Source organism: Pseudochaenichthys georgianus, chromosome 3 (genome assembly GCF_902827115.2).
Source record: "Pseudochaenichthys georgianus chromosome 3, fPseGeo1.2, whole genome shotgun sequence".
Classification (NCBI taxonomy): domain Eukaryota; kingdom Metazoa; phylum Chordata; class Actinopteri; order Perciformes; family Channichthyidae; genus Pseudochaenichthys; species Pseudochaenichthys georgianus.
Window position 1 is genome coordinate 18,550,706 of NC_047505.1, and position 25,629 is coordinate 18,576,334.

At 43.8% G+C, this 25,629-nt stretch overlaps 2 protein-coding genes across 3 annotated transcripts in view; one reads left to right on the forward strand and one right to left on the reverse strand.

Moving 5' to 3' along the window:
* nav2a (neuron navigator 2a) overlaps nucleotides 1-21,583 on the forward strand; it is a 103,974-nt gene extending 82,391 nt beyond the window's left edge. Inside the window, exons 14-35 of one of the 2 annotated variants that reach the window (XM_034106193.1) lie at nucleotides 203-363; nucleotides 853-1,035; nucleotides 3,939-3,991; nucleotides 6,673-6,696; nucleotides 7,088-7,162; nucleotides 9,176-9,259; nucleotides 9,371-9,494; nucleotides 11,292-11,461; nucleotides 11,638-11,658; nucleotides 13,875-14,047; nucleotides 14,196-14,349; nucleotides 14,920-15,106; nucleotides 15,299-15,384; nucleotides 15,469-15,564; nucleotides 15,801-15,978; nucleotides 16,167-16,402; nucleotides 16,562-16,713; nucleotides 17,114-17,185; nucleotides 17,299-17,495; nucleotides 17,590-17,708; nucleotides 18,534-18,734; nucleotides 18,909-21,583. In XM_034106193.1, coding sequence (XP_033962084.1) covers nucleotides 203-363; nucleotides 853-1,035; nucleotides 3,939-3,991; nucleotides 6,673-6,696; nucleotides 7,088-7,162; nucleotides 9,176-9,259; nucleotides 9,371-9,494; nucleotides 11,292-11,461; nucleotides 11,638-11,658; nucleotides 13,875-14,047; nucleotides 14,196-14,349; nucleotides 14,920-15,106; nucleotides 15,299-15,384; nucleotides 15,469-15,564; nucleotides 15,801-15,978; nucleotides 16,167-16,402; nucleotides 16,562-16,713; nucleotides 17,114-17,185; nucleotides 17,299-17,495; nucleotides 17,590-17,708; nucleotides 18,534-18,734; nucleotides 18,909-19,034 — 2,872 coding nt within the window. In that variant the 3' untranslated portion in view covers nucleotides 19,035-21,583. The remainder of the gene's footprint in view (nucleotides 1-202; nucleotides 364-852; nucleotides 1,036-3,938; nucleotides 3,992-6,672; nucleotides 6,697-7,087; nucleotides 7,163-9,175; nucleotides 9,260-9,370; nucleotides 9,495-11,291; nucleotides 11,462-11,637; nucleotides 11,659-13,874; nucleotides 14,048-14,195; nucleotides 14,350-14,919; nucleotides 15,107-15,298; nucleotides 15,385-15,468; nucleotides 15,565-15,800; nucleotides 15,979-16,166; nucleotides 16,403-16,561; nucleotides 16,714-17,113; nucleotides 17,186-17,298; nucleotides 17,496-17,589; nucleotides 17,709-18,533; nucleotides 18,735-18,908) is intronic. The other variant, XM_034106201.1, reaches the window with a different exon arrangement.
* Nucleotides 21,584-21,990: 407 nt separating this feature from the next.
* dbx1a (developing brain homeobox 1a) lies at nucleotides 21,991-24,695 on the reverse strand. The gene is made up of 4 exons (XM_034079773.2): nucleotides 24,341-24,695; nucleotides 24,131-24,232; nucleotides 22,452-22,654; nucleotides 21,991-22,335 (listed from the first exon to the last, which is right to left on the reverse strand). The coding sequence occupies exons 1-4, from the start codon at nucleotides 24,693-24,695 to the stop codon at nucleotides 22,057-22,059; spliced, it is 939 nt and encodes a 312-aa protein (XP_033935664.1). The 3' UTR covers nucleotides 21,991-22,056.
* Between the last annotated feature and the right edge of the window lie 934 nt (nucleotides 24,696-25,629).

Here is a 25,629-nt window from a genome sequence, read left to right on the forward strand (position 1 = left end):
CCCACTGTTCGGTGTCCTGATTCATCATGTTAGATCCCGGCTACTAATCAGTCTGTTTAAGAGAAGAAAATCCACCTCACTGATTGCAAAAAGACTGACAAATCTGAATCATCTTGTCCTGTCAGAACACAACAATCCACACTGCACTTGTTCTGTGTTGTGTCCTCGCTTCCACTTCAACCTTGTCTTTAACTTTCTGTAGGTATGGCCCATCCACGCAGCTGCGAAGCCACGAGGAGGCCCGTGATTGGCTGCGCTCCCACTCCACCAGCGGGCTGCAGGAATCAGTCGGCAACTCCCCGTTCTCCCCCAGCTCCAGCCTCACCTCCCCCTCCGGCACTCGCTTCAACTTCGGACAGCTCGGTACGCCACACACACTCCATCCAAACCCAGCACTCCTTGTGTTTTCACTTCGATCACACACAGTTCATTTCTTCTCCGTTAGCAGAGAAAATGTAAAGCTAGGAAACTATTTCTAAACTCAGTGTTTATTCAAACTGCATTGCCATCAAGAGGTTGACTTTTACGGCTTGGCTTATCATTATATGGCATATTATCAGTAGATCCACAGAAAATGTATCGATTAATGACATAAGACATTAATAAAGCAAACATTCTCTCGATTCAGCATCTTTAAATGTAAGGTTTTTGTTTTTTCTGTTTCATACTGCCCTAAACTGAATATCTTTTGGCTTTGGTCAGACAACATCAGGAGTTTCCAAGATGTTACCTTGGAATATTGGAAATTCCGTTTTTCACAGACTTCTGACATTTTATAGAAGAATCAACAAGGAAAATGTGTAAATATTGAAAAAAATATAACATAAATAATTTCACATTTCATTCTCACAGCATCCAGCCCCACCTCAGCAGCTCAGATAAACCTCACCAGTCTGCGCAACAACAGCCTGACCAATCATGAAGTCTCCTTTGACCCCAGCAGCGATAACCGCCTGAGGAACTCGTGCATGTCTCTTGACGAGAAGACGCGCACCATGAGCAGATCAGGCTCCTTCAGGGACGGCTTCGAGGAAGGTAAGAGGAGACAAGCAAAGGATGGATGAATATAAGACAAGTGAATTGAATATTCACTGACTCTGAGTCCTGGGGCTGGCCCTCAGATTCTTGATGCAAATCGTGATTACAGTGTAATTATTTACCAAACCCTGCATACCCCTGTCTCTCTATGACTCTGAAGCCTCCCCTGATTTATTCCACATCCCTGTGCCAAAATAATACTTATTCCATTTGTTTGGAGAACATTAGGACGGATTACAACCGCTCGTAATCCCTTTAGAAATCCATAATCAGCTTTGCAGCTGCTTTGTTTTAGTAAGCTTGGTTATTGCGAAAAGTACCCTGCCGTGGTTTTCCCACAAGCAGGCAGACTCCCCGCTCAGGAGAGGGTGCTCCGCTGCCGTCTGCTCAATCCTCAGGCCTAGAGAAACACAGCACTGTTGCACACTATGATTAGGTGTGTGGGGGGGGTGTGTGTGTGTGTGTGTAAGTTGTATTATTGTGTACAAACATGTTCTCAATAGAAGAATACAGCCTGACACCCTACATAATGTTAAACAGCTGACGTTGCAGGACTTGTATTTAAATAAAATGCAATATCCACAATAAATGACAATGTATACAATTAACACCAAGTCATTTTGCACTTCGGGATCTGAACTCAGATATGAAGTGCGTTATAAATTAAACCCATTATTATTATTATTATTATTATTATTATTACAAGACTTTCTTTACAATTATTGGGAAAGAAATCATGATAACACAACTGTGTGATAAACAGGTCAATCAACAAAAGTGTACTTTCTTTCAAGGTTGTCAATAGATTATTTTTGGGAAATGTAGTTAACACATAAGTGCAGTTAAACATACACAGACTAACAGTGTAAAGATCCGAAGACGTATCGAGCAACATTACAGACGGTCAACGAGTTGAAGAGCAAATCCTGTGACACTGGTTTTATAAATGTGCCTCAGGAGATCAGCTGTTTGCATGTTTTTTAAGAACACGGTAAATCCAGGGACCAACTTAAAAGCTCCCAGAATAATATTTAAATGTTTCTATATTCTCTGCATAAACTGTGGTTGACAGCAAGTTTAGTTATAACCAAGAAAGGCATTCAACATCAATGATTCCTCACTGTTGGAAACACAATTGAGTTTGTATGTCTCGATGTTCCTTTAAATAAAGCATTAGGTGTATGGAGGGTCACTGTTCTGTGTACTCATGTATACGGGCTGTCACTCCTCTATTGTACTCATCTGTAAAAGACACGCCTGAGCCTCACCTGATATTGTGAAGCTATTAGATAAAAGCACAGGTAGCAACACCTAATGTGTACATGCACAATAACACAGACACGCAGACGTGTTATTACTGCGCCCCCTGCAAACATATCTAATTCTTTTTCCAGCTCCGTGACTCTGTTCCCTTTCAGAGGAGGAGATAATTACAGGGATCACAGGAAGAGAGATGTGATGACACACAACACAACTTTCTCTCTTTGTTGAATGTGTGTTGGTCTGCCGTTTGTGTGTTGTTGTGTATGTTTCTAAGGGGTAGAGTTACACAACCGTTGTTAGATTGACAGGACAGAAGTCACATCATCCACCAACACTTTGTCAGGCCTGTCACTTCCTCCCCTCCGCCCGCACCCTCCCACTCCCCTTTATATATGCTCACCTTCGCCTTAAGTCTGTAGAAACCATGTTTTACAATATTTACAGGAGATGTTCTTATCCCATAGAGATAGATGATCAAACCGAGGTGTTTGTATTTAGCAATAACTTTATGTTCCTATTTCCTTACTGTGGAACAATTGTGTGCAACAAATAGTAATATTTACATAATCGCAGATGAAAACCAAATCTGTATATTTTTTTCAATAATTCCTTTCAACAAATCAATTATGTACAATTGTCATGTTGCTGTTGTAACTCAACAAGTAAACATGTACCAACAATAAAATGTCAAACAGCACAACCTGGAAATCAGAACAATTTTGAGATCAAATGCAAGACTAGGACATTTCCACAAATAATAAAACAATTACCCTATAATTCCAAAAAGCACCAAAGCATGTTTGATGAAAACATGACTGGCAAACGTGTTTGTACCAGTTTGATGATAACATCTCACAAGATCCCAGAAAAACATTTTGCAATACAATACCATAATGAGTATTGTCCAAACTACCCAGGAAGAAATGTTATTTTCTGAAATCTTTAGGATCCTTTTGTTGACAAAAACCTCTTGACATGTATTTGACCAACAATCTAAAACCCAATAACATTCAGTTTACTGTCATATATAACAAAGAAGAGCAGCTATCCTCATGTCATAGAAACATGGCCAAGGAAATGCCATTGGAAAAAATGAAATAAGAAGAAACATTCATCCATTTTCAGAATACTTTTCCTTTATTCCCCTTTTCATGTGGCTCCCAGCACAGCTGGCTGCTAGACCAACGTTAAGATAAAAGTGAGCAAACCAATGTGTGAGGTGAATGAATGAATACATCGGCTGGGATCAGCCCGGACTCTCCGTGTGGTTGTTGACATCACGCCGCTGCTGATCCTTTCTGATCTGCTCCCAGGCAGGAAACAGTGCTGCGTTGTGTCCCGGCCTCTGATGTGCGATTAGTGAATGAGTCATTAACAGAGTAATGCTCAGGCTGTCGTTAGCTGTGCCACAGTCCGACTGTAACGTGTGGGGCTTTTATCTTTATGAGCGCAGAGCTGCAGTCATTACGTTCAGAAAGGAGGCGGGAAGTGGGAACACTGAGAGGATATGTGTTGGCTAGGAAGGATTGGAGCGGAGTGGGTGGTTTGTGTGGGGGGTTGATGATAATCATGGTGCTGTTGTGTGGATAGATGTACTTTCTAATCCCCACTTTTGCTTGTGGTTTTTGTCTCTATAGTTCATGGATCATCCCTGTCTCTGGTCTCCAGCACTTCCTCCATTTACTCGACAGTGAGTACACAACAGGTCCATTTTAAGTTAATCAGTCTTGTGTGAATTATTTTTGAATCCTTGTGCAATGTATACCTTCAATACTGATCATGTTTAGAAGTTTTTATTGTTGATAACATTACTTTTTGGGTAGTGTTTGTCCCATAGTGAGGTCTGCTAATTTTTCCACTTTAAATATCCCGCTCCGGAAATGTTAAAGTCACAACCCTTCAATACCGCATGTGGAGGGTTCCGTTGTGTTTGTTTCTCATGGCTTAGGGCACTTCCCATCTGACCACAAGGTCCCCGGTTCAATTCCGAGCAAAATCTTAGCTTCATATCATGCCCTAGTTCTCAACATCTAACAATCTCCTTCTTTAGCAACAACTGTTCTTGTCAAATAGCACTGAAAAAGGCAAACAAGAGAGAAATAAAAATAAACACAGATCTGTAAAATGATTGAACCGCCTTGTTTGAGAAAGCAAAGCAAAATCACATCGCTTCTGATGTCCCCACAGTTCATGAAGAGTCCAGTGCAAGCTGTTCTGCGTTTGCCTATGGAATTATGAAATATTGAATATTTGAGCTGGCAAGTAAGCTGTTACACATTTACACTCTAATCCATCCAGATATCTGACTCAAACACTTGAGACAGCCCACATGTACACACAGTAGCTAATCAGAGCCCGGTGTTAACAGCATAGGCCCCCCCCCTTCTGTGGGCCGGGTTACTCACCTCGGCAGGTGTAGCAGAAACACTCTCAGACTTTGAATCTCTCCCCGGGACTGGCTGCTCCTTTGAGCCAGAGAGTCACATTTGTTAAGTAAGAAGGGGGGGAGAGGGTGGACGCAAATATGATGGCGACGTTATCCCTGACGGGCACCGTCACGCCCTGGCAACTAACGGTAGGAAGGAGGGCGATTTTAGAATACCTCATTCTGATATTTATTTTTGCTCTAAGAAATGGCTGTAGTGAAAACATTAAATTACATGGAAGATATAATCCCATGTTTCTGTTTCTTTATCCATAAACTAAAGTAAAAGGTGTGACTGAGGCTGTGGATTCTTGTGCTTTAAAAACCCTTATATCTTAAAAGCCAATCTAATTATTTAATTTGTTTTGATTTTTTTACTTTACCTCCAATTCCTCTGTTTGTTTTCTTTGTAAATCCCATGTGTTCTTCATGTTGATAACTCACTGGATTGTTTTGTATTTGTAAAGTCCGGTCCAGGCTTTTGCATCAGAGTGAGATCTCTGTGTTATGTCTGTGTTTCCAAGACAGACAGGCTGCTCTGTTTGTGTATCGAGGACTTGTCGTGTGTGTGTGTGTGTGTGTGTGTGTGTGTGTGTGTGTGTGTGTGTGTGTGTGTGTGTGTGTGTGTGTGTGTGTGTGTGTGTGTGTGTGTGTGTGTGTGTGTGTGTGTGTGTGTGTGTGTGTGTGTGTGTGTGTGTGTGTGTGTGTGTGTGTGTGTGTGTGTGTGTGTGTGTGTGTGTGTGTGTGTGTGTGTGTGTGTGTGTGTGTGTGTGTGTGTGTGTGTGTGTGTGTGTGTGTGTGTGTGTGTGTGTGTGTGTGTGTGTAGCACTACGCCATGTATCTTACACACAGCAATCCATGCACAGACACATCAGGCTGATGAAACCTGTTTCCGTGGTTGGTGGAGCCACAGGTAAAATAATGTATCATCAGATGAGCTGCTTCATTGCATCTTTCACAGTCGCTCCATTCAGCGCTTCCACAGGCCTTACAATGGTGATGATGGATTCAGATAAAAACTTTTTAATAACTGGTTATTTTATTGTGACACAAATGTCAAGGGACCTTTCTACAGAATGCATTAAGTGGACAACTATAGTGGGATAAATGTGCCCCATGTGTTGTGATGCAAATGCAGGATTTTTAGAATCCTTAAGAAAACTCCTTTATCATTTAGTTTAGCAAAATCTTAACACTTGACACATTTCTCCAAGTTTGGTTGAAATCATTTACACAACTTTAAGAATATATATCCTGCTAATTAACAAACAAACAGTACCAATGTCTTTGGTGTTCTGCAGACAATCATTGACACAAACACTGGATGGCACCACAGTAAGACATTTTAAAATAGCAACATTCAAAGCGTTAAACTGACATCTAACGTGAGCTCCAAATAAACTGATTTGTGTGTTTAAATGTAACCAACACACTGACCACACACTATAAAGACGAGCTGTAAGAACACCTCCAGTGAGATTACGAGAAAACCACTTCCAGGTGGCGTTGTAGCGCCCGTTGCAGCTTGTTTATATGTAAATGTGGGTGTTGTATGTTTCTCTGTTTTCAGCAGCGCAGTGTGTTGTGTTCGTGTGAGCGTTTGTTTTGCCTGCTCTCACTCCGTATGCGTTTGGCTACCTGTTATTCTTTCTATTGTTCTGCGTGCAGCGTATGCAGACAATGGGATTCTCTCTCACAAACTCTCACACACACACACACATGAGTGAAATGCCTTCAGGAGGATATCTCTGCTTTCCAGACACATTACACCAGACAATCTCCTCACGGTTTATACAGCTGGTCTCCATGTAAATCACAGAGGAGTCAGGACATGTGCGCGGCGCGCTCTGACCTGCGGCAGCTTCAACTGCTCTTCCTTTTCATTAAAGCATGTCACAATTCCATCAGTACCTCCTCTAATGATTTTCTTTCTTCTGTTTTTACAGAATGAGGAGAAGTCTCAGTCGGAGGTAAGCTTCAGCCCGCCCCCTCACTTCTATCGCACGTTTCCTCAGCTCTTTAGTTTTCCATGTGCAGTGGCAGGACTTGTTGGAACATGGGGGCGTCTTCACATGTGTATCTAGTTACACGTGTGACTGTATTGTGACTGACCCTGGAACAGGCTCTTGTTCCTACACCTGTGTGTGCATTCATCTACGACCCTTTATGTTTCATCTCTTAACCTGAACATAATCAGAGATTCAATCTTGGAGCCTCCCTCATTTGTTGCCACAGTTTCTTTTGTCATTGTGTGTCTGGATGCATGGGTATGTGTGCATTTGGCGTTGCATGTTTTTATGGAACCGGTATGGATGCTTTTGTCTCGTGTTTTTTGAAGTCTTGCTTGTTTTGCGTTCTCAGATCCGCAAATTGCGTCGGGAGCTGGACGCCTCCCAGGATAAGGTTTCCGCCCTGACGACGCAGCTCAGCGCCAACGTGAGTGAGCAGGCACACGAACACACACACACACACACACACACACACACACACACACACACACAGACACTCCTAAAAAAGAACATTGGTTCCTTCCAGTGTTTACCGTGCAATTAATTTAATCAACCAAATATACAAAAGCTGTGAAATTTGCCCAAAATATGTGGTTTTATATTATTTGATATCACTTTATCGTTGAGGTTTATATTACATTTTAAATAATTGTGTGGATCAAAATTGTCATAAAAGTTGTCATGCAAGGTCTCCTTTTTATGAAGCTATGAAATACAAAATGAAAAAAAATGATCATTAAAATAATGCTCTGTTTCTATCTATGAAAAGGAATCTGTTAGAAGTACACATTTCAACTTTGTGTCGCAAATGAAAATGATATTATTTATTTATTTTAATAATTTCATAAAATATGAAGCAGGCTGAACAAACAACCTGTGAATGGTGACACTCTATCTCTCTGCAGCACCCAAACAATTCCCAAACACAGCCGAGCACTTTCCTCCCAGAAGCTGTACTTTCACATCTGGCAGAACCATCAGAACATCGCTTAAAGCGTCTCCAGACACGATCCCTCCTGCCACCCTGCCTTCTGGGTTGCACAAGTCTCACCACGCTCTGCCTGTGATCTCCACCTGAGCACGCTGGTGGTTAAACCGTGCATTAGAGATATGGAGGGAAGGTGTTGGATTACAGTCGAGTCAAGTCTCAGCACACTGCGGAGGGACAGTGGCAGATGTGGACAGAAGATTTACAGCTAACGACGCCTGGATACATGAAGGCGTGGTGTTGAAAGAAAAACACAGACAGAAGGGTTAGCAGTGGGGGGTCATGAGATGCGAGGGAGGGGCTTTATCTGTTCAAATATTTGATTACACGCGGCCCTCAGACGGATGATGAGTGATCTGAGCACGCCTCAAAGCCCCGAGGCCCTAAATCTAAGAGCATCCTCTGCAGCAAGAAGTCTCGTCTTTAAACACACATCAGTCAACACTCTACTCACACACACTCTCTGCAGGCAGCAGCTCATCGTTCATATTCCTCTAAAGCCTATCACAATATCATAATGGATGAACTCATTCACCCCTATGCTCCGTGTTTGTTTTTAACAGCCAAAGCAATGTAGCACGCACAATAATGTATTATTAGTGTGAGAGTAAGTATTTGTCATGTACATTCCCTTTGAATCTGCTTGTTTGTACTCACCACACAGTCTTTCAGTTTTTGTTGTATGGCTTTGTCACGAAGGCAATTCATCCTAACTCTACCTGCACACGACGTGAGCCAGAAATATGCCAAATCAAGTTCGGGCAGATAATGAAACTGTAGTGAATAGTGGTTTACCAAAAGAGGACATGAGCATGAATGGATAGCTCTCTCTCCAATGACTGATTATGGTTAAGATGATGTCAGGGTTGGTCGTGTGGGAAACGGTCCAAAGCGGTCCCACAGGGGGATAATCATTTATCATAGGGGGCTATTATTTTTGCACAATTATTTGTAAATGGTTATGTTTTCATTTAGTTTAAACTGACGTCATATTTGGGTTTAGAACTTGGTTGTAGCTTTTATGTTGACAGCCCTCACTTGTTCTTCTGATGCTGTATGTAGACTGTTGAGTTAGATTTTCTGAACTCAAAATCTCTGCTGGTTATCGCAGCTCAGTGGAGACGTCTTCCTTTCATATACCTTCATCAGACAAAGACTTTTGGAGACCAATTGGTTTTGATTGTTTTAATTCTGTCTTTTAAAGTCAGAAGTGTCAGTGTTTGTCAGAGATAGTAATGTTATATTTGGCTGAAGTGCGCCTGACGGATTCTTTTTTGGACAGCTGATTAAGTTCTGGGATTAGAGGAATTGTGTTTTCGAATAAACCGTATGCTGTTGTATATATTCGAGTTGGGAATTCCATATTATTGAACATAAGTGTTGGGTACATGTGAGCTTTTCACGAATGCCAAACATGAACCTGGTTTATATTTGGTGTTGTTCCTCCTGCAGGCTCACCTGGTGGCAGCGTTTGAACAGAGTCTGGGGAACATGACCATCAGACTGAAGAGTCTCACCTTAACAGCAGAGCAGAAGGTGAACACAGCTCCTCTTCTTTCACAACAGACTGGGCTTTACACTTATCATGGTGCACATGTGAAGTCACCGAGATGTTGCTTTCATCCTCTTGCTATCTCCTCTGTGTAGGACTCTGAGCTGAACGAGTTGAAGAAGACCATCGAGCTGCTGAAGAAGCAGAATGCTGTGGCTCAGGCCGCCATCAACGGAGTCATCAACACGCCTGAACTCACACACAGAGGGGACAGGACAGGTACAGAGACACTGCGCCCAAAAGGGATCTTATTTTAGACATTGTTAATGGAAATGTGAAGACATTTATATTTTGTGTTTTCTTTATTATATTACTCTTCAGAATGTGCTCAAAATATCCTTGTGCACTTTTGTGACAGGTCTATGAGAAAGGCCATTATAGGCATCACTTTTTGAGTGAGTTACTCAGAGTACCAGGAGACAGCGTTTGGTACTCACCCCACATGAAGCGTGGTCCTCCTCAGTGTCTCCTTCACTGTCCTCTGTTTACACTTCTTGCATGCTAGATGATGAAGATGATGAAGATGCACCTCCCCGTCTCTTTTTAAGCCTCCGATTTGCTTTTTCCAAAACTGTGAAGTCTTGCATTTCCTGAGGCCAAGTTGAAGGATCAAATACTAAGAAATTATCACATGACTTGAAGTCATATCTGATTTCAGATGTGGGAAGTTACGAAGTACACTTCTTCAAGTACTCTACTTAAGTACAATTTTGAGATATTTGTACTTTACTTGACTTTGACCTAATTTGTAAAACTAGCTGCACCTTCACCAGCTTTGAGAACACTTTAATGATCAATCATTACAAAACATATCATATATATTATTCTGAAATGGACCAATCTGCACAATGACTACCTTTACTTTTGGTACTTTAACTATATTTTGATGAGAATACTTTTCTAATTTTACTTGAGTAATATTTTGAATGCAGGACTTTTATTGTAAATCAAACTGCAGCAGCTTGACCACAGAGCGTGAACGTTGTGATCAGCTGATTTTGTGCAGTTCTCCAGTGTGTGCACAGGGGAGTTTTGGCACAATTCTGTTGTTCATACCGACGTTAACCCTGTCTGTGCACACGGCGACCAACTCTGTTGTCCGGTGATCTAAGCCTCTGCCTCCTGTAAGCTTCACAGGTCCGTCGGCCAGCTCCAGTTCAATCAGTCATAGAAAGTCCGAAGAGTTTTTGCAGGGAGCGAAACGGCAACGTAGCTGCTTAATGTCTTTGTTTTTTTGTACATGTCTCATAGTTTACTCCATTGAGTGTTGACATTATAGGTTATAGGGAACATTTCACAAAGAATATCCCACATTCTCTCCGAACCAAAAGCAGCAGCAGCAATAACAATATTGTATTGCTAAACAGACATTTTAATAAGATAAGATAAGACTTTATTTATCCCGAAGGAAATTGTTGTGCCAGAGTTACACAAATTCAATCAACACAGCAGCATAATAATAAAACTGTACACTAAAATTGCAGTAAAAAGAGCAATTCAATATCTACAGGAAACATGAAACATAGATTTTTTTTTTTTTTTGATATACTTTATTAATCTCCGTGGGGAAATTGTTTCTCTGCATTTGACCCATCCTAGTGTTAGGAGCAGTGGGCAGCCATTTTTGAACAGCGCCCGGGGAGCAGTGTAGGGAACGGTGCCTTGCTCAGGGACACCTCCGTAGCACTTGGTCTTGCCGGGACTTGAACTGGTGACCTTCCAATTGCCAAGCCAAGTCCCTATCGACTTCGCCACCACCACCCAAGATGGTCACATACTTAATGTAAATGTGTCAAGATTCCCAATTCATCAATAACTTGCTGTAGTTTTTAGCTTAAGACAGTGTTTATGTCCCCCTGCAGGAGGAAGGCACACAGCCTGTTTTCTGTAGTCCACGAAAACCTCTATCATATCAGAAGGGGACAACTCTGACTGATTAATTTGAAAGTTAATCAAATACATTTTTCATTTCCTAATATTTGACAAACACACATCCCCCCCCCTGTGCCTCCTCAGCGGGCGGTACCGGCGGCTCCCCCCAGCAGCATCAGCAGCCGGACCTCCGCATCAGGAGGCAGCACTCCTCGGACAGCGTCAGCAGCGTCGCCAGCGCCACCAGCCACTCCAGCGTGGGCTCCAACCTGGACACAGACGCAATAAACAAGAAGAAGAACAAGAAGAACTGGGTAAGATGCTGGGAATACAAAAAGAACGTCACCTTAAAAATGTAATATCTTTCTGTGTGTGATTAGCTACTAATAAGCAGCCTGCTGGACTCACGGTGGTTTTGTCTTTGTCTCTTTGTGTAATTGTATGTGTGTCTGTGTCACTTGTTCTCACATGTATCTATCTATCTATTTAGGGAACTTTCTCTGGGGATAAGGTGAATACACTACGGATTTAAATGCAGTCCTGTTGAATAAAATGTAGTGATTGATCTGGTGATTTGCAGGTCAAAAAACATCATTTACAATTGACTAAATGTAGTTGTAATACTGTCCTCTAGACCAGGGGTTCCCAAACGTTGCCATTTGAAATGATGTGTCCAAGTGCCTTCTGCCCGATCAAAGCTGTCACTCCGCTTTGTTTGCCTGTCATAGTCCCATCTGAGCACACACCCACACAACGAGACCAGTCAAGTCCGTTTGAGATGATGTACTCATCTAAAACTGTCTCTTCATGTGGTCCTACCTTCCAGTGCTTTGCAAAATAATATTTCCTCAACAAAGTTGTCTTCTGAAATAAATCTGATGTATGCAAGCAATTCTGCGACATTTGCTACATCCGTGCTCTCGTCCAGCTGCAGAGCGAAACATTCACGAGCTCTCACTTGCTCCAAAAGCTGAGCAGATACTCAGTTTCACTCTCAGTAGCGGCAGCTCGATTCTGATTGGATTGAAGGGCGGTGGTGTGATTACAAAACACAACATATTAAAAGATTGGCATGGAAGGACACAGATTGATAGATATACAGTTATTAAAAAAAATAAAAACTTTAAAAAAATTAAAAATCCCATTTCCCTCAAACCTGGCGGCCCCCCGGGGGGTCGGGCCTCCACTTTGAAAAACACTGCTCTAGACCTGCAAATGACCAAATCAATGTTTACTGGCTAGTGTCTAGTTCTAGTGTCAGCTCATTCTTACTAGTGAACATACTAAATACATTTAACATACTCACAAACTTTTCCTTTTTGTTGTGGAAAGACTCTTTTGTGCACCGGAGGACAAATCAGGGATGACGATGAAGACGTATGCCACTTTCTTTTCCCTCTCTGCCATCCCCGTAGACTGAAGCGATGTTGTGTTAACCGCCTGTGGTCTCTATCTGATCCTGATGTTGCCGTGCATTGTGGTAGCTGTTAGGCGCCGTGTAGAGTTTCCTGCTTTAGGTCACAGTGATATTAAACACCCCTCCTGTCTGTGGAGGAGACCCCACAGGAGGCTCCATACAGGTGTGGAGTGTATAGGGGCAGTGTATGTTTTAGAGTATATAATGGATCATGATAGACCCTGTGTCACGGTGGTGGTGAAGTAGCGTCTCCGTGCAGCTGCCTACAGGGCAAATTAAAATCAGCTTTCGTCTCGTACGGGCCTCCGGTTTAATCTCTGTCCCTCCATAACGCATTAACACACCCATATGAACACGTGCTGTTTTGTCTCTCTGTCTTCCTTTGCTTCGCTTCATGTGGCAGGTCTATGAGGTAAGAATGGTACGCTGTGTGACACCTGAGCTGCGTGACCCCCGCACTCTCTCTAGGTTACTAACCTCTCTTCGTTTTTCCTCCTGTCCTCTGCTGCCAACGTAGTGCCTGTCCTCTCCTCCCCAACACTGCTCCTCCCTGAAAACTGCTCTTATGAAACTTGAGCCCGCTTGTGAAAGGACATATTGATGCCAGAGACAGGGTTTTGATGTGACACAATGTTGAGAGCCTGTCAGTAAAGCTACAAAGATGTTTAAAGATGTCACAAAAAAATCAAAAACTTGTCCGCTTAGCACAAATTAAAAAAATCCAGCAAATAAAAAATTAAAATTAATCATGCTGAACATTTTTTAAATATGTCCTTATTCTAAATTAATATTTCTTATTGACTCAGACTTTTGTATCCAGTTTATTTAACCTGGTTTTACCCGTTTCACAATATTCAAAACAATTATAGTTAAAAAGTTTGAATTGACAAAAAAAAACAATGCTCCACCTTTGCATAGAGCTGTAGCTCAAGTGATAAGACAGTCTACCCATAATTCCTTTTCTCCCTGTGACTCACTTCCTTTTTCACAGCTTTTTTCCTCCACTCTCCCCAGCACAATCCTCCTCTTCCTCACTGCAGTGTGTGTGTGTGTGTGTGTGTGTGTGTGTGTGTGTGTGTGTGTGTGTGTGTGTGTGTGTGTGTGTGTGTGTGTGTGTGTGTGTGTGTGTGTGTGTGTGTGTGTGTGTGTGTGTGTGTGTGTGTGTGTGTGTGTGTGTGTGTGTGTGTGTGTGTGTGTGTGTGTGTGTGTGTGTGTGTGTGTGTGTGTGTGTGTGTGTGTGTGTGTGTGTGTGTGTGTGTGCCCCTCCCCTGCTCACTGTTTCTCTGTTCTCCTTTGTTTTCTTCCTGCAGCTTCGAAGCTCCTTCAAACAAGCGTTCAGCAAGAAGAAATCTCCCAAGTCAGCCTCTTCCCACTCCGACATCGAGGAGATGACGGACTCGTCGCTGCCCTCCTCCCCCAAGCTGCCCCGCAACGGCAGCACAGCCTCCGGCCACATGCTCAGGAACACACACTCCAACTCGCTGTACGTAGACATCCTCTCATGTGGTTGTAGGGTTATTGGGCTTATGCAGGAAGTCATGTCCGTGAACAACTTTGAAATTCTTCTTAAATCACAATATGTCTTGACACTAAACATGTTATCCTGCGTTTGTTCATGTGTGTGTGCACAGATTGTCGGAGTGTTTGGACAGCGAGGCGGAGACGGTGATGCAGCTGCGCAGCGAGCTCAGGGAGAAGGAGATGAAGCTGACGGATATCCGCCTGGAGGCTCTCAGCTCCGCACATCAGCTGGACCAGCTCCGAGAGGCCATGAACCGCATGCAGGTCTGCACACGTACAGATATAAAAACTATTAGTTAAGGAACTTCCCATTAAAGGGTTAATCAGCACTGAATCACAGAGCACACAAAGTCATTGCTGTCATGTTGCAGCAATTACTATTCTTCACTTTAGCGTCTCCCTTAGCCTCGTTTAGTTTGCAACCCACTACATTTGTGTTTATTTTGACAGTTCCCACGGTTAGAGTTTGATTTTATTAACGTGTCATTTCCAGAAAATGGAAATAACATGTTTAAGCACTAAACTGACTGAAATTAACATAAATTGGTGTTATACTAAGTTCAGGATTCATTGCAATTTTCTGACTCTGTGTGTGTGTGTGTGTGTGTGTGTGTGTGTGTGTGTGTGTGTGTGTGTGTGTGTGTGTGTGTGTGTGTGTGTGTGTGTGTGTGTGTGTGTGTGTGTGTGTGTGTGTGTGTGTGTGTGTGTGTGTGTGTGTGTGTGTGTGTGTGTGTGTGTGTGTGTGTGTGTGTGTGTGTGTGTGTGTGTGTGTGTGTGTGTGTGTGTGTGTGTGTGTGTGTGTGTGTGTGTGTGTGTGTGTGTGTGTGTGTGCAGCTGCAGATCGAGAAGCTGAAGGTGGAGAATGACCGTCTGAAGGTGGAGAATAAGGGCAGCAGAATGGGCTCCCAGGCCTCCATCTCTTCCTCCCCTCCCTCTCACAAACATAGCCAGGCCCAGGGTGGGGGGCCGGGCCTCCCCCAGCACAGCCTCAACCTCACCACCAGCGAGTCCACCAGCCTGGGTAACACTCCTGCTACATCAATCTGAGATACTGACCATTCCTCAAGCCCATGTCAAGGACAACACATGTCTTTTTGCAGTGACGGGATTTCGTAGATGGATAACATTTGAGTGTTTCAAATCACAGATGAACACTTGCCTTTTCCATTGAAAATGTCCCAACCTTGTCTAACTTTGCTCTGCTTCCTGTCAGACATGCTGCTGGACGACACCTGCGGAGAGGGGGGGTCGAGGAAGGAGGGGCGGCACGTGAAGATGGTGGTCAGCCTGGACGAGCAGGTGAGAAAACGACTTGTTGTTGGGTTATTATTGTACCTGAAGGATTTGTACGCATCTAAAACCAAACATGCCTTTGTATCGCAGGAGGGCCCGCTTCGCCATTTTCTGATCGGCTGCATCGGTGTGAGTGGTAAAACCAAGTGGGACGTCCTGGATGGAGTGGTCCGACGGCTTTTCAAGGTAAACATAAGGAATAACACAGGAATAAAAGCAATATCAAACCAGAGTAGACAGTGTCTGAAACACTTTTAGGTCTTTTAGTTCTTGTCAGGGTTCCTGTTGAGTTGTTTAAAAGCATCTTTCTTTCTTAATTACATTCTGAAATATGTTTATGTTCAGCAAAAACATTTCAAGTGTTGTCCTCTTTGGAAACTTTACAAAACATCCTTTAAATGCTGAGACTTTTTGTCCTCCAGGAGTACATCACCCACGTGGACCCGTTGAGCCAGCTGGGCCTGAGCTCTGACAGCGTGGAGGGGTACAACATCGGAGAGATCCACCGGCCCAGCCTGGCCCGCGCTGCACACACCCCCGAGCTGCTGCCCTGCGGATACCTGGTGGGGGACAGCAACATCATCAACATCCAGCTCAGAGGTACCAGCACCTCATATAGCCCAACATATTATTCTCTGCTTTCCCGTATGAAAACTTCTTACAGAGACATAGTTAACCAAATACTTTATTTATCCCAGGTGGGGATACACATTTGAATACAAATAAAAGACTGCAGTAAGAAGAGAAAATGAAATTGAATAAAATGTAATATACATATTTTGTTGCAGGTGTGAGGAGTGAGGGTGTGGACTCGCTGGTGTTCGACACTCTGATCCCGAAGCCCATGCTGCAGCGCTACGTCTCCCTGCTGAAGGAGCACCGGCGCGTCATCCTGTCGGGCCCCAGCGGAACAGGGAAGACCTACCTGGCCAATCAGCTGTCTCGACACCTGCTGCTGCTGGAGGGCCGACCCCTGACCCCGCACGCTGTCGTCACTTTCAACGTGGACCACAAGTCCAGCAAGGTAAATGCACATTCAGTATTCTCTGTGCTTGCGTCTTTCAAAGTTCCAGTCAATGGCAAATAGAACACAGCTATGTTTTGGAGAGAGTATTTGGATTCGTCAGCCACAAAGGCTTTGGTTTTCTCCCTGGACTCTTGTATTGAAACATCCATTCTTCAGGAGCTGCGTCAGTACCTGTCTGGTTTGGCCGAGCAGTGCAGCGGTGTGGGGGGTGCGGAAGGCCCTCTGGTGGTCATCCTGGACAACCTGCACCACGTCAGCTCACTGGGAGAGATCTTCAACGGAGTCTTCAACTGCAACTTCCAGCACTGGTCAGTTCACACACACACACACACACACACACACACACACACACACACACACACACACACACACACTCACACTCAGCAGCAACATTTGGATACACAACCATTAATCAACGACTGAGAACGGGCTGAAAAGATGCTGATCCTTAAAAAGTCCTGAACCATCCTAAATGTTGTTTTTGATATTAAAAGTAAAAATGTCTTACAATGTAGATGTGGAGGGGTTATTTTGGGATTTTATTTTACCAATAAAATCGTTTGGGCTAGTTTGTTAATTTGTTTTTGCAGTAGTAGTATTTTTTCTCTTAAAGAGGTATTAAAAAGGTCTTAAAAGTCACTTAATTACTATTTTTTTAATGTGCATATGCAATGGACTCATGTAACCTCTGATTTTCTATCTTTTCAGCCCCTACATTATTGGCACCATGAGCCAGGCTACATCCTCCGCCCCCAACCTGCAGCTTCACCACAACTTCAGGTAAACTGATGATGATACCCGGCACCTAAAGAGCAGCTGGATATTGGACATTTTCTTACATACATTTCAACGTGGTGGAAACTGTCCTTCATGATACACATGTGTCTGATCAGGTGGGTGCTGTGCGCTAACCACGTGGAGCCGGTGAAAGGCTTCCTCGGCCGCTTCCTGAGGCGGAAGCTGATCGAGACGGAGATCGCCAGCCGGACGCGCAACATGGAGCTGGTGAGGATCATCGACTGGATCCCGCGGGTGTGGCACCACCTGAACCGCTTCCTGGAGACGCACAGCTCCTCTGACGTCACCATCGGTAAGAGGAAGATGCACAATTCACAGGAGAGCCTTTCAAATAATATCAATGTGTGAAACATTAGTGTCTTAACTCTCTGCCCCGCGGCGTGCAGGACCTCGGCTCTTCCTGTCCTGTCCCATGGACGTGGAGGGATCCAGGGTTTGGTTCACTGACCTCTGGAACTACTCCATCATCCCGTACATGCTGGAGGCTGTACGAGAGGGACTGCAGGTAACACACACACACACACACACACACACACACACACACACACACACACACACACACACACACACACACTAATACACACAGACACACATGGAAAATTACAGAATAATTTTACAGCAAAAATAATTACTAAACAGACTTTATTTGACAACCGGCAGGCATGTCTAAGGAATACAAATGAATAAAATGGAAGTGTAATGAGTCTGAGATGGATACGAACCTTCAGATTTGCCCTCTCAGAGGACAGATTTATGTTCATCAAAGTGAAATGGATTTAATTTGTTCTCTTAATCTGCATGTAATTAGCATCTGATTGAATTATGCGGCAGCTAATAACCGGAGCAGAGTAGAAGGGAAGAGAGCTCAAAGGCTGAGTTCAGTAAACGCTTTCCGAACACGCTCAGATCAGAAACTGTAAAGTAGGCTGCATTTAATCTCCACCTCAAACACTTAACATTTGTATTTAGAAATAACCATTAGTTATCAGCCAGGCTAAAGAAAAGTGAATGCATGGTTCTGCATTGTGAGCAAAGCAAGTTTGAAAAAGAACTAGCAGGAATCTGATACAAATCCATTTGACATTATATGACAGTTTAAGGACATACTTTACACTGTGACTATTTTATGAAATGTCTTATATGATATACTATACTGTAATTTTGTATGATATTTTACAGAATTATTTTATTTATTTTATAATATTTTATGACATACTATACTATGACTTTTTTATAATGTACTTTGACAATTTTTCAATCACATACTTCACTGTGCCATCTATTATGACAGACCAGTAGGTTTAATGTAACATTGCGTGTCTCTCCGTAGCTGTACGGCCGCAGGGCAGCGTGGGAGGACCCGGCTGTGTTTGTGATTGACAGCTACCCCTGGTCAGCTTCGTCCACCCCGGCTGATTGGCCCCCGCTGCTGCAGCTCCGCCCAGAGGACGTGGGCTTCGATGGATACTCTGCCCCGAGAGAAGGGGTCCGGAAGGAGCCGCCACAGAGCGACAGCGACGCAGACCCCCTGGTGAGCAGAAACAGACATGAAGAACACACTGTGTTCTTTTTATAAATTACATAAGAAGTTACAATGTGAAACTTTACTCTTCCTGGCTCGCGACAGAGATCTAAAGCCAGCATTTGGACCTTGAATGTATTTCTTTAAGGGAACTGAGTTGTAAAGCTGTGTTTCTGTCCACAGATGAACATGCTGATGCGTCTGAAGGAGGCGGCGACGTCATCGAGCCCGCAGAGCTACGACAGCGACTCCAACAGCAACAGCCACCAGGACGACATCCTGGACACGTCGCTGGAGTCCACCTTGTGATGCAACACTGGCTTTCAGGAGGAACTTTTTATAAGAACTGTGAAAACGTATATATCTAATTTCATGCCGCAGAAATCCAGCCACCTTAATTTGGGTGCAGGTAACCCAATTATTAGAAAAGAAGAGAAGAAAAAGGTTTGCATTTCAGAAAACGGGCAATGAACATTTCTGCTGCACTGCGCTGTTATTTGTATTTGTATTTGTTTCACCGCTGTGGCCCGGGGCTCCTCTGTCAGGAGCCTGAGATCTACTTCAGAAAGACAGAATAAAAAGCACACAGCCTGCCACTGTTTGTGAGGCGTCATCATCACCGTCATCAGCCATCAGCAGCCAGGAGTCCTTTAACCCTCTCTGAGCCACAGCAGCAGGTCTTCAGGCGGAGACGCTGCCCAGCCGCAGTGCTCCTCCGCGGCCTGATGGGGGCGACACAGACCTTTGTTTCTGAGCTACCAGCTGCTGAGCACACAGAGGAGGCGCCGCTGGGATGGAGGAACAGCCAGCAGCTTCCTCCTCTTCCTCTATGACTGTAGCTGCCTGTGTTATAGTTGGAGGATACATCGAGGCAAAGTGAATGTTAAGTCCTCACTCAGAGAGATATTTAATTACATCCTTCATTTATCACAGCCACATTTGAGTTTAAAGAAATAGTAATAGCCCATTAAGATAAGATGAAAGGCTATTAGAGAACACTAATTACAGGTACATCTGAAGGTTTTTGAGTTAAATCTACAAAGGCCTGTGTGGACTTAAATGCTGTGTTTTTATGATGATACAAACAACGTGCCAAGGACGTTTTGCAAATACTGCTTCACCACCAGAGCGAAGAATGTGGAAACATCTTCAAAATTAAAAAGACAAGCTCAGACAATTTAATCAACAATACTCACGATAATCCTTTGGTTTGTTCGCATGTTTTAAATGTCCCCTCTGGGACTAATAAAGGTATTCTAATTCTGATGTTCAGCCGGACAGCCGAGACACTGTTGTTCTACCAGAAAGCAGTGCCTTTGAAATAGTGCAGAACAACATACGTATTAAATGCATCATTTTATTTGGCCTAAACACTAAAATACTACTAACTCCGACATTTAAAGTCAAGGACAAGATCTAATTTAGAAATTCCCTTTACAAGACTTTCAGGAGGTAAGGGCACTAATTGGGGAAATGAAATTCACCATGGTTAGATTTACCCGTTTCGATCTGTTTTGTATCTTTCTGTGTAACTTCACAAACAAAGTCTCTACTATGTATAAGTCCTTGCTTGGATCACCTGATAATCCTCGGAGATCTCCATGCACATTGGCTCAAACAGGCTGCTGTAGCACAAAGTCTCTTCTCTTGGTGCTGGACTGAATCCTAACAAACAATGCCTTACTCTTTTCTAACAGACTACGAGCATTAGCCCATCCTTTATTTGTCTACATGGCTGTAAACTCACAGGGCTCCGAGTCGACTCTCCTCGACCTCTCATCATATCAGACACCGATGCCATGCGATTAAGGCGTGAATGAGAGGCAGTACTTTGGGTTTCAAAAGAAGTCGTATGCATGTGTGACCCAGTGCTGTGAAGCTGGTGTAAATATTTGGACCACTAGCGAGAAAGAAAAAATATATAGATGTGTTATGGTGCTCCAAATCAGAACGTGTTGCAGGTTGTTTGGGGAAGGGACGTTTAAGACATGTTGATTTGATACCTCATCCCCATCCTTTGACTGTGCAGTCTGTTTTATGTGATTTGTGATGATAAAACTGTTGAACTAATTAAGTGAAAACTAGTGTATGCTGCTTTGTTTATAGTGATATAATTAATCTGAAGTATAAAGGTACTTGTGGTTGGATGGTAATGTTAAAACAGTTTGCCATGTGGCTTAGAATATAAAGAATATTGTCCTTTTTATTTGCTTTAAACCCCCCTGACTGCCTTCTGGGAAGGGCAGGCATACGATTAAATCCGGGGCCACGTCGTGTAGCGCGGCTTCCATCGCGTTCAGTGTTTTTGTCACAGATCCTATGCAACACTCATTCTGAACTCCCAATGGAAGCCCAAATCTGATGCGCTAGATCCCTACTTTGTCAGCACTGCTGAGACATACAGCATGGAACTATATTTGTGAGGATTTTTTCGGATGTGTGGCCCATGTTCTTGTCCGGGTGTGTCTGTGTAGCTTTAGACACACTCTGTTATGGTCCTTGTAAGCACAAAGAGACTGATTCTCTGTCTGTCTTCAGTAGAGCCTGAGGAGTGTGGATGTTGTCCAAGCATTTTACCAGTCTGTCAGTTTATTACTCACAAACTCAATGAATGTTTAGCCTTCTTTGCTATGTACATTTTTTGATATGTAACATAAGTTTGTAAATAGATGATTATCTCGCAGCATTTTGATGACTTTTTTCTAGCTGATTTGTTACAGTACTTGAAAAGGAGTATTTTGTGTACAGTGTCTTTACACCAGAGCAGATAGATGCCGTTTGTCATCGCTGGTCTGTCCAGGGCTCACTGTACTAGTCTTAAGTTATTGTGATTTAATAAAAGTAATGATTATTTATGATTGAATGTTGTCAAACGTTTTTTTAATAAAAATACATGCACACATAGTCTTGACTTTGAAATGTTCACAATTTTATTTGGTATTTGTACAAAACGTGTGAAATAAACATATATACAGCACATAATACAACATACTTATTAAACAAATTCATATAAATTATTAACGAAATAGCTACATTTTTAATAAACAACTCTATTCAAGGTCAAGGTAAAAGGAACTCAATGTTCTTGGCATAAAATGTCCATACAAAATTGTACAAAATACTGTACAATTGAACAAAGCTGTGCAAAACAGCAAATTGTGTCTAAGAAGTGGATCCTGCAGTGCACCTGAAGCAACGCACACCAGTGTTTTTTGTTTTTTTAACAATGACATTTATGGGGTCCCCTTCAAGGCCGGCAGCTTCTTACAGATGTGGTCACAGTCTCATATGAAAACAAAACAGGGGTTATATTCTCTATATTTAAAATAAATTAAGATACTGTTATTTCTTCGTTGTCTGACATTGAGAAGTCCGAGTGCTTGCTTGAAAAAGATGGAGAGGAGATGCTGGACCCTGCAATCGTTCTCTCTCTTGCAAACTCTTCTTCCTCATCTTCCTCGGCTGAGGACTTCTTGCCCACATCACTAAGGTCCGGGTGCGGGTTGGCTTTGGTGGGCAGGGTCTGCTCGCGACAGCCCCCAGAGGACAGCAGCTCTCTCTCCTTGGAGTTCCTCCATTTCATACGCCGGTTCTGGAACCAGATTTTCACCTGTGGATGAGGAGGAGATTGTGAGTTAAAGAGCTCTGCGTCAGGTGCAGTGGATCACACAACAGCGTCTTTACGTGGAAATTACGCACGAGATGTTGGACATTTGTGATGTTTACCTGTGAGTCTTTCAGGCCCAGCTTCGATGCCAGCTTCTTCCTGTCCGGCTTGCTGATGTATTTCTGTTTCTGGAACATTTTCTCCAAAGCTTTGCGCTGCACATCGGAGAAGACCGCCCTCCTCAGCATTCCCCTCCGGGGTTTACCTCTGGCGGCCAGAGGCCACGAAAAGGTCCCGGGAATGGGAATAACGGATGAAGATACTGCAATACAAACAAAGAGAATAAAATATGTTAAAAAATACATATATATATTTGCAACATCTTAGAGGGAAAAAAGTTCGCAGAAAAAGAAAAAAAAAAACACTTTTCTGCCTCAAATGACCCTTTTAAATCTAAACTCAAAATCTCAGGCGTCTAAATAAAAAAAAGTATGTCCCTTAAAGCTATACTTCTCAACTGGTTATTATTGGAAGTTTTTTTTTTTTTTGGAACTGTGCAATACGTCTCCGTTTTGAGTGAAATGGCACGAGGTGACTAATTAGCACATTGGCCGGACCCCAACCGCATTGGTATGGTAAAGAGGTAGCATATCCTTTAAGGAACCCTGTGAGGGCGGATAGAGGAGTTAATAAACCGTGAACGGTAATTGTGTAGTAATGAACTAACGCAGAAAAGACTCGGGACAGGCGGCGAAGGCCATATATTATCGCAACAAAAGGAGATTTACACTTTCAAACTAAACACAACTGCATACCAGAATACTGATGCCCGGGGGGTGGGGGGGAATGGCGGTTTTTTTTTTCTCTTCCTTGCCTTCAAATCATTTTCATTAAATGAACACGAAAAGCTATTCAGGACGCTGGAGTTGTATTGTTGGGGCATTCAGCTGAGCCCATGAAAAGACTCCATCACCATTATGATGTGCCTGAATGAAAGCACGGACTAGCGACTTTATAGACTTTTCTAAGAGATTATTCTTTATCTCAACTCGTTGATTGGCCCGCATGGAGAATAAACGTTTAGGGCACTGAGACAGAGAGGATGGAGGTCAGTGGTAACCTATCCTATGGGCCTGCAGGGACAGACCTTCCCCGGCTGGGACATTACAGATGCAGTTAGAAACTTTACTTTAACTCCCACGGTGCGAGACACTGTCCCTGTGTGCACGCTGCTAACTGGACGTCTCCCTGACAGTATGTGCCCTGTGGCCGCAGCAGAATCAGGAACAACGACGCGCTATGTGGTCTTGTGAGAATATTGAACACAGTCAATAGCGCCTAATAGGGAAATTAGTGCATGACTGTTTCACGCCTTTGGCCCCCCTGGTAAAAGTCACTCTCCGGGGTGTGTGGGTGGTTCGGCCGGTGGGAGCTGACCAAATTGGTCATGGTGCTGAAGGCATTGTTGCCCGCAACAGCGGCCCGGTGGCCCCCCGGGCTCTGTGGGAAAACGCGGGGCAAGGGGAATGCCAAAACGCCCCCAATGGGAAGCAGGGGGGACTCTAACTCGCCACCCCGCCTCAAATTTAGAGCGTGACGATTTGGGATAATTGGTTAATTAGGGGGTGGGTGCAGGGTCCTGGCAGAGGCCAACGGTCCCCATTAATAAGACAGTGATTTCTTCTTCTCTGGTAAAAAAATATTTGACAGGGTGCCAGAGTGTTTTACATCTAAATGCAATTAGCTCAGACAGATTCCCGAAGGCTGAAAAGGGATGGGTCGTAAAAGTTGTGCCTACCTGGTAAATAAGGAGTCCTGAATATGGGGTGAAAGGTCCCATCAAAGTAGGGGAAGGGGAAGCTCTTGGAGTGCTGGCTGTGGAATGCAGGATGTGAGGACACTGTGGAGGAACGTCACACATGTTACACAATCATTCCTGAATGACAGAAATCCATCCAAAAGTTAAACACATCAATACGAACTGAAAGCAGGAAGTCTGGGTTCTCACCTGTCTTTGGTGAAGGTGCGAGGATGGCGCTCACGCCAAACTTGAGAAAAGTTGGGTCCTTGCTGCTCGACATTTTCGGCGAGCACGATTCGCGCGTCAACGCGGTCGTGGCCAATGCGCGCTCTGCATGCGCGCTGCTGAAGGACAGGGTGGTGGTGGCTGTGGGCAGGGAGGCGCACATTGACGGGACAGTCCGGTTAACGAAGGCTGTGGGGCGGCTTATCCGCAACAGGTCCTCCACTAGAAAGCTGGAGTGGGTGGGGAAGCCGGCGGGCAGCGCGTGGTGCAGCGGCAGAGCCGGCCGGTACAGACCCGGGTAGAAGGCTGGAGGCGCGAGGACGCTTGGGATCATCATGGTCCCGGTTTAAAAAATCACTGGGTGGAATCAGAGATACTCCTTAGGTCAGCTGGGAGAGAATCAGTCGTGTGAATGGCTGCTAACTCCTCTGGTTCCTCACTCTGGGGAGAGGAGTTTTATAGCCTCCCCCCCCCCCCCCGGCCCTCCGCTCAGGGCTGACAGCCTCAACAATGGGGCTCAACAAAGTCCTCCACATGGGTCGCCTTCATGCCGCATCCCCCGGCCCGCTGATTGGCCCAGGGACGCAATTTATGATTGCATTAGACTTCATAAGCAAGCAACACACAAAGTCCCCCCCACAAAAGAGGCTCAGTCATCAATTTTGCATGTTGACCACTTTCCTTTCAATTTGTTTTGTTTGGCAGAGGCAAGCTGCCTAATTAAAGAGCAATCTTTACAGATCCAGTCATTATATGGGGACTTTTAATGAGTATAAAGAGGATACTTTATTATTGTCCATTCAGGCTCTCTTTCTCTTGTGCAGGATATCAAAAATATAGCCTCCTCGTTAAAATGTTAAATTATTCTTTTATTCCTTTTTTCAGTGCAGCAGGAATACACACCTACAGGCTGCTAAGAGTACGCTTTAAACAATGTAATACTATTAATAGAATAAGCGATTTAACTGCATTGTTAAATCTACATTATCTAGGCTACAGTTGCAGACGCTGCGCAGCATCTCAGATGTAAATCAGGTTTAGGGTTTCATAGGATTCTCAACACTCAATCTGGCCCTCGTCATGGAATAATGTCTTAAACGGATTTCTGCTATCAAAACGCTTTAACAGATGTGTTAAATATCACTCTTTTTGCATGGGCTTCATTCAGTGCGCAGAGCCGCAGCTCAGTGCAGGAGAAGTGTGCGGCCTGAGCCGTGCGCTCCTGATCCTGTTAACCATGAACTAACTGTCACCCTCAGCTGCGGAGGAGG

What these genes read in the sequence shown, in the direction of transcription:
- dbx1a (XM_034079773.2), bottom strand. Translation starts at nt 24,695, where the DNA reads ATGATGATCCCAAGCGTCCTCGCGCCTCCAGCCTTCTACCCGGGTCTG. An exon ending in CGCACCTTCACCAAAGACAG is followed by an intron (nt 24,233 to 24,340) that starts GTGAGAACCCAG and finishes GTTCCTCCACAG; the next exon opens with TGTCCTCACATCCTGCATTC. An exon ending in CAGGACTCCTTATTTACCAG is followed by an intron (nt 22,655 to 24,130) that starts GTAGGCACAACT and finishes TTTGTATTGCAG; the next exon opens with TATCTTCATCCGTTATTCCC.